Raw genomic sequence first — 7,678 nt, 5'->3', positions numbered from 1 at the left:
TAAGTGAAATCCAAGGCCATATTCTTTGAATATGTCTTCCAACATAGAACTTTGCACAGCGCACTTCCATTTTTCTAACTGTATTTGGGATAAGTGCATGGTAGGAATCTCTGTCTTCCTTGTGTGTGTGTGTGTGTGTGTGTGTGTGTGTGTGTGTGTGTGTGTGTGAGAGAGAGAGAGAGAGAGAGAGAGAGAGAGAGAAGGAGAGGGAGAGAGGAATTTGATCCTTTACTATTAGGCAACTATTTTTATGTACCGTCATTTTAAGAACAAATATACAAGTTAAATGTAATCTAGGTGATATTGAGAGTAACATGGCTAGACAGTGATAATTCCAGAATCCTTTAGACCAGGGGTATTTAAAGGTTTTACAGAGAAGTAATCTTGCTTATACTTTTCCATAAAATAGGGGAATCTGTTTTAAGTTTGGACTAAACAAATAGTCTCTTTTCTTGATTACTTGCCATAAGGGTTCAAGTTTAAACCCTCTGTTCTAGAATGCAAGTTTACAGAACCTGGAATAGGGGAAGAATAGGTATGCAGGAGGTACAGCCCCAGAGGCAGATAGTCAGAACAAAGTACTCTGCAGGGAAAAAGAAAGATTATGGTATTATGAAATGCCAACTGCAAGATGGAGAACCAGGAAAGCCTGCAGTATAATTCAATCAAAGTAAACAAGCTGAGAACTAGGGGAGCCAAAGGTGTAATCTCCAGTCTGAGGCCAAAAGCTTGAAAAACAGGGTAGGGAACCACTGATGAAACTACTGGAGTCAGTCGACCTGAGACCCAGAAGCTCTGATGCCTGAGGGAAGGAGAACTTGGAAGTCCTAGCTCAAGAAAGGAAACAGTAAATTTGCTCACCCTCTTCATGTTCTCCTGGGGCCTTCACAGTTTGGATGGTGCCCACCAAAAGTGAGGAGGGTGGATCTCTTACTCAGTCAACTGATTCAAAAACAAATATCTTCCAGAAATACCATTAAAGACACACTCAGAAATGTTGTTTACCAGCAGTCTGAGCATTCTTTAAACCAGTTAAATTGACAAATATAATTAACAATCACAGTGCAAAAAACACCCTTATTTTCTCATCATTCAGATGACGAGAAGTATGAGATATAGGTATTAGAGCGGATGCGCTCCCTCAGGAATTCAAAGAGGTGATTCAGATCAAAGGAACCACTTCTGGAGGGCCCCCGATCCAACAACACTGGTGCCTTTCAAAGTAGAGACCGAGGCACCGGGGATAGTACAGCCAGAGCCAAGGTCATGCCAGGACACAGCCGGACGGTGGGCAGGTGCAGCCCAGGAGAGAGGCATCACTGAACAACGAGTCGGCTCGCAACCCCATCAGGCAATTTCCAATCTCCAGAAGGGTGAGAAAATAAATACACGTGTGTTACCGCAAGCCTCCAGGCTGTGGTGTCTTCGGATGGGGACACGCTAGCCCACTAAGGCAGACACCTTGGGAAACAGTGTGGCAGTTTCTTACAAAATAGCACACGCTCTATACAATCCAGCTCCTTGAGGTTTACCCAAAAGAGGAGAACATTGGTGCGAGCACAGGGCAACCTGCACAGAGACGTTAATGGAATCTGCTTTCCAAACTGCCGGAACTCAGCAGCAAACAAATGCCAATTGGTGGGGAAGAAAGGTCAGTGAACTGTGGTCCATTCAGAAACTGGACTAGTATTCGGCACTAGAAAGAAAAGAGTCAGCAGGCCTACAAGAGACGTGGAGCTCCAAAGTCCTACTGATGGAGCGAAAGAAACCAATGTGAAACGGCTAGAGACCTCAGCATTCCAATGAGAGGGACACTGTGGGAGGGGTTAAGCCACGGAGACCATGGAAACGAGTCAACAGGGATTAGGGTGGAGGAAGGGAGGGCTAGGCGGAACACAGAGCAGGTTGAGGGCAGGAAAGCCAAGCCTTATGTGCAATACTCTAAGGGTGGATGCAAGACATGATAAGGGAGGGGTCAAAATCCATGGAATATACAACAGTCAGTGTGATGCCTAATGGAAACTATGGACCTTGGGGGAGGAGGATGTGTCAAAGGGGGTGCATCCCGTAAAACAAATGTTCCCCCTGCGGTTCTGGATGTCAATGGTGGGGGAAGACCTGCCTGAAGATGGGGGTAGGGACTAGGGTGGATAGGGGATGGGTCCATTCGGTTTGACCCCAAGGAAACCCGAAAATGTTTGAAAATACAAGAGTATTTAAAGAGGAAGAGGGACTTCCCATGAGGCCCACCTACCTATTTCCATGTCTATGACCTGGGGGAGAATATGGCCTGGGTCACAATGGCCTGGCACAAAAGGCCGCCTCAGGAGTGACCCTCCGGGCTTTCTGTATTCCCCTCTGCAGGCCAGCGAGTTCTGAGGTGCACCCGAGAGAGGACTTGTTGCCTACTGAACTGGGTTCTCTGGCGGGTCCTGGAAGGCTTTCAAAAAGCCAGCTTTCAAGACCTGTCTTCTTCTGAGGGTCCTTCGCCAACAAATGTGAAACCTTCAGAAACTCTGTAGCAGGAGGAAGTCTGGGCGGCCAACCCTCGGCCCGCCCCTTCCCTTGTGCGTGGGAGGAGCCCAGCCCCCCGAGGGCTGAGGAATCACCTGACTTCCGGGTGGACGTGGCCCCAGCCCCAGAGTGCTATATAAAGCGGCTGGGACCTTACTGTTGTCTAGGGATCCTGCCCCTGAGGGGACTGCAGCCGGAGGGAGGTTCTCCGCGGCGGACTCTGCAGAAGAAAGGACCCAGAGCGAGAGCTTTCTGACCTACGGGCTTTCAACCAGTCAGTGGGGCTTGTTTAAGGTGCCGAGTTTGCGGGCATTCGTTATCCACGCATAGAAAAGGTATCTCCAAGGGCAACTGTCTTTGCATTGTGAGAGGCAGTGGAAACCTGTGTTTCTGTGTGTGTGTGTGTGTGTGTGTGTGTGAGCGTATAAATACAGCAGCAAGGCTGACCTTCCCTCGTCTCGTCTTTGTCATTGCAGGTCGCCGATCAGACGAGCCCAGCCCGAGCCCCTGCATCTTGCGGCGCTGGGATGGCCGAGGCCAGCGCGTCGCTCCCAGGCAAAGGTCGGGTCACAGGTGTGTCGGGTGAGGGAGGAGTGGTGCCCTTGGACCCCAGCCCCAGCTGCCTGGACCGAATCCCGCGGGACCGATTTGAGGAACTGAGGAAAGCCTGTGACGAGGAAGGCGAGCTCAGGCGTCAGGACGGCCCGCGTCCAAGGGCAGGTGAAGAGGCAGACTCCTCGTCACGTCCTCCTGCAGCCAAGAGACGGAAAGTGGCCACCAAGGGGAAGAGACCCGGGAAACGGGCAGTGGACGAATTGGAGGCTCAGAAGATGAGAACCCTCGTGTCTTCTATGAGCCAGGAGCAGCTGGACCGTTACGAAGTGTATCGCCGATCAGCCTTCCCCAAGGCCACCATGAAGCGTCTGATCCAGACCGTGGCCGGCTCGACGGTGTCCCAGAACACGGTCATTGCCATGTCCGGAGTGGCCAAGGTCTTCGTCGGGCAGGTGGTTGAGGAGGCCCTGGACGTGTGTGAGAAGTGGGGGGAAACGCCCCCACTCCAACCCAAGCATATGAGGGAGGCTGTTCGGAGGTTACGCTCCAAGGGGCAAATCCCCGGCAGCAAGCACAAGAAGATCCTGTTCTTCTAGGCCAGAGCCAGCAAAGGCCTGTCGCTGAGGAACCAGTCCCGCTGGCAGAGCAGCCTCCTGACTCTGAGACTTTGCCCCACCCATGCAGCTCCTGTATCTCAGGCCACCGGGGATTTCCCCAGGATGGATAAACAGAAGAAAATTGGAGAGAGAAGATCCACCACACCTCCAGCTGCTTCTCTGAAAAGACCAAGAACACCCAGAAGCCTCTAGAAAGCTGGAGGAATCATCAGAAAAGAGAGAAGACCCAGTGTACGCGTATCAGAAACGAAACGTGAAACATGGAACATCACTCTGGAACCCGTGGGCAATGGAATTGTAAGAAAGGGATGTTGTGAACGGTTCCGCGCCCATCCATCTGATAAGCCAGAAGAAAGGAACCAATACCTTGAGAGACACCCCCTGCCACAACACACCCACGAAGAAACAGACCTCTGCAAAGGCCTCTACCTGTCATAGACATTGAATCTGTACTCAACAACCATCCCTATCCCAGAGTACCAGGCCCAGAGGAGTTCACTTATGGATTCTAGCAAACACTTAAAGCAGAAATTATACCGCTCCTCTACGATCTCTTCCAGGAGGTGGGAGCTTAGGGAATTCTTCCTAACTCATACCATGAGACCAGCCTTAGCTTCATCCCGTGACCCAAGGCATTCCCAGAGAACTAGACATGACAATCTCTCACACAGAGAGATGCCAAAACCCTGAATCACCTTTCAGCTAACCACATCCAGCCATGGGTAAGAAGAAGCATAGATGGCTGGAGTTAGTGAGACTGATCCTAGGTATCCAGGGAGGGCTCAGCCTTCAGACACCCTTGGATGGGATCCATGACCCATGCACAGGCCAAGGGAGAAAAATCACAGGACCCTACCAAGAGATAAGACAAAAGCCTCGGACAAAGTCCCACCCTCACCCACTCCTGATCAAACTAGGAAGGCAGAGGACTGTAGCTTGATCAGGAACCTCTTGCAAAGAGCTGCAGCTTGTCAGCACTCTTGCAAATGGTGAGGAAGGAACTCGAAGCTCTCCCAGCAAGATCCTGGGAAGAGGCAAGCATCTGTCTTCTCATCACTCGTTTCCTACCTGGGGCCGGAGGTCCTAGCTAATGGCCGAGGTCAGGCAAAGTTTTAAAAGGCTTAGCGATCGGGAAGAAAGCATCAAAGCATCTTCATCTGTTTGCTGATGGCCTATCAGAAAGCAGCAGACTTATGTACCTTCATTCCCATTGTACCCTGCAACCTTGCTAGGATCAATCACTTGTCAATCCCAGGAGGGTTATTTCCGCCCTGAGTTTTGGTCGAGTTTTTCTGGTTTTCCTACATAATGGTGTAGGAAATCTGTTGAACCAACCCGCTTTGATTCATTCTTCCCAAGGCCTGTGCGTTTGATTAGCTTGGCCTGACGTAGAGCATCAGCTAGGACTGACGATCTGAGAAAAGAACCCTCGTTCACTGCTGCTGAGAATGTGAAACTGGACAGCCACTGTGAATGGATAGAGGGGCATGCCCCGCGACAAATTCATCTCTTGAAGCCCAAACTGCCAATGGGACTCTATTTGGGGCTAGGGCCTTCAGCAGAGCAAATACGGTCAAAGAAAGCACTCTGGCGAATTAACATATACACACTACTATAGATAAAATAGATAACCAACAAGAACCTACTGTATAGCATAGGGAAGTTTACTCAACGTTTTGTAATAACCTGTAAGGGAACACAATCTGAAAAAAATATATATAAGTATGTATAACTGATTCACTTTGCTGTACACCTGAATCTAACACAGCATTGTAAATCTATTATACTTTTATTTTTTAAAAAAAGATCTCATAACACATTTGTATTCCTGCCAGCGTGTTTGTCAAACCTCCAACAAAGGCAGCTCGTTAGTAGAAATGATCTCTTTGACCATGTTATAAAATATTTTTTCTTTCTTTTTATTCCTATTTCCTTAAACATATTTCAGTCACTGTGTAGATTTTCTGCTTCCTTTAGTAGATTATGACTACCTTGAAGGAAGTATAAGGTATTTATTTTAGGATTCCCATGGCCCTTAAGGAAATGCCTTAAACATAGATACTCATTGAATCAATCTCCTGTAACTTTTAAATACTGATTACTTCCTATGTGGTAATAATTAGATCAGAGCAGTTATAGGGATCTTAATTAATTTGGGGGTGGAGTTTTTTGTTACTTTGAAGTAGGCTATTAAGGATTGATAACAAAACTTTTAACACAGTAAAATAGATAAAAATAGACATTAACAGAAATAGCTTTAGACATTAGTTTGTAAATAATATGAAGCTCATCCATGAAAACTAGGTACTATAACACTATTGGTCAATAAACTGACTTTATTATGTGAGTGAAAATATTTTCAAAAAGATAAGTGAAACATTTAGCTGAGTTTCTATTTAATTTTCTGCTACCAATATATTGTGCAAGGCAAAATATCAAATGCAAAAACATGATATGGTGAACCAAAAAAAAAAAAAAAAAAAGCAAAACCTCTCTACTCTTTATTTATCCATCCCATTGCCTCTTTCCAGAATGGTTTTCTGGCAGTTTTGAAGGTTAAGAAAAGCTACATTGTAGGTAATTAGCTCCTAGATTCTGCTTTGTGGAATCACTTTTTGGCCAATGTTTAATAGGTGCGGCATTTAAAAAGTGCCTTTTAGCCAAAGAAGGTGGGAAAATGATGCATACTTTATAGTTCCTTTTGGGGGATCACAATAATCGTTAGCATATTAAGTGATACAGGATGATTTGAGGTACAAATGATCTGTTTAACTTTTTTAATGCTGTTTCTTCCATACTGATTTGACTATGAAGCGTGTTCTACCTCATATCATCAAGCTATTATGTATTATTGTATATATTTAATCTGGAATCATGCATGCAAAGACACACCCATACATACACACATTGAAGAATAGGCTTCCAGAGGTCAACTTTTTGGATTTGCACATTGGTACTGGCACTTGCTCTGTGACCTTGAAGAAGATTTCTAACCTCTCAGTGATTCAGTTTTCTTCCTTTAAAGTGAGGTTAACAGTAATGTTGTGAATATTAAGTGCATTATTTCATGTTATGTGTTTAGAAAAGTACCTGCTATATAATGAATATACAATAATGTCAGTTTCTAGAATAATTATTATTATATTATTACATTTGTTGATAGCTTACTTTAAAAAATGTGATGTGTACAACTTTCTTTATCTTACTTTCCTCAATCAGTTATCATTTTAAATCAAATGATTTACCTTAAGTCAATGTCTTTATATTATTCTATGGTGTGAGTATGTCATAAATCATTCAGCCATTCTCTTCCTAATCAACTTAAAAAAAAATTTCCAGTGTTTTACCATTGCGAATAATACTAAAATAAACATCTTATGTTTGTTTATTATGTTTGAATATGTATGTTTTTCTGTCTTGTATTTTTCCCCTTTAAAAAATTAAAAAAAAATTCTTAACTGTGGTAAAATATACATAACATAAAATTTACCATCTCAACCATTTTTAAGTGTAGGTACATTCACATTTTTGTGCAACCAATCTCCAGAACTTTCTTTATCTTGCAAACCTGAAGCTCTGTACCCATTAAACCATAAATCTACACTACCCCCTCCCCTGCCCAGCCCCTTGAAACCACCCTTATCCTTTTACTATAAATTTGACTACTCTGAGTACCTCATATAAGTGGAATCATACAGTATTTGCCTTTCTGTGACTGGCTTGTTTGACGTACCATAATGTCCTTCAGGTTCATCTGTATTGTAACGTGTCAGAATTTTCTTCCTTTTAAGCCTGAATAATATCCTATTCTACATATATGCTACATTTTGTTTATGCATTCATTTGTTAAAGGACTTAGGTTGCTCCTACATTTTGGCTATTGGAGTAATAATGTTATGAACACGGCTGTATAAATATTGCTTCGAGACCCTGTTTTCAATTCTTTTGAGTATAAATCAAGAAGTGGAATTTGGGGGTCACATGATAATTCT

The 7,678-nt window shown here is 44.6% G+C and overlaps 1 protein-coding gene across 1 annotated transcript; it reads left to right on the top strand.

Moving 5' to 3' along the window:
• The first annotated feature begins 2,682 nt into the window (after window positions 1–2,682).
• LOC117203052 (transcription initiation factor TFIID subunit 11-like) lies at window positions 2,683–7,077 on the top strand. The gene has a single exon (XM_033436562.2). The coding sequence runs from the start codon at window positions 3,042–3,044 to the stop codon at window positions 3,663–3,665; it is 624 nt and encodes a 207-aa protein (XP_033292453.1). The 5' UTR covers window positions 2,683–3,041; the 3' UTR covers window positions 3,666–7,077.
• Window positions 7,078–7,678: the final 601 nt, after the last annotated feature.

This window comes from Orcinus orca, chromosome 3 (genome assembly GCF_937001465.1).
Source record: "Orcinus orca chromosome 3, mOrcOrc1.1, whole genome shotgun sequence".
Taxonomy (NCBI): Eukaryota; Metazoa; Chordata; class Mammalia; order Artiodactyla; family Delphinidae; genus Orcinus; species Orcinus orca.
This window is presented reverse-complemented; position numbering and strand designations above follow the sequence as displayed.

Excerpts from the sequence above, each read along its gene's own strand:
- LOC117203052 (XM_033436562.2), top strand. The coding sequence starts at position 3,042 with ATGGCCGAGGCCAGCGCGTCGCTCCCAGGCAAAGGTCGGGTCACAGGT.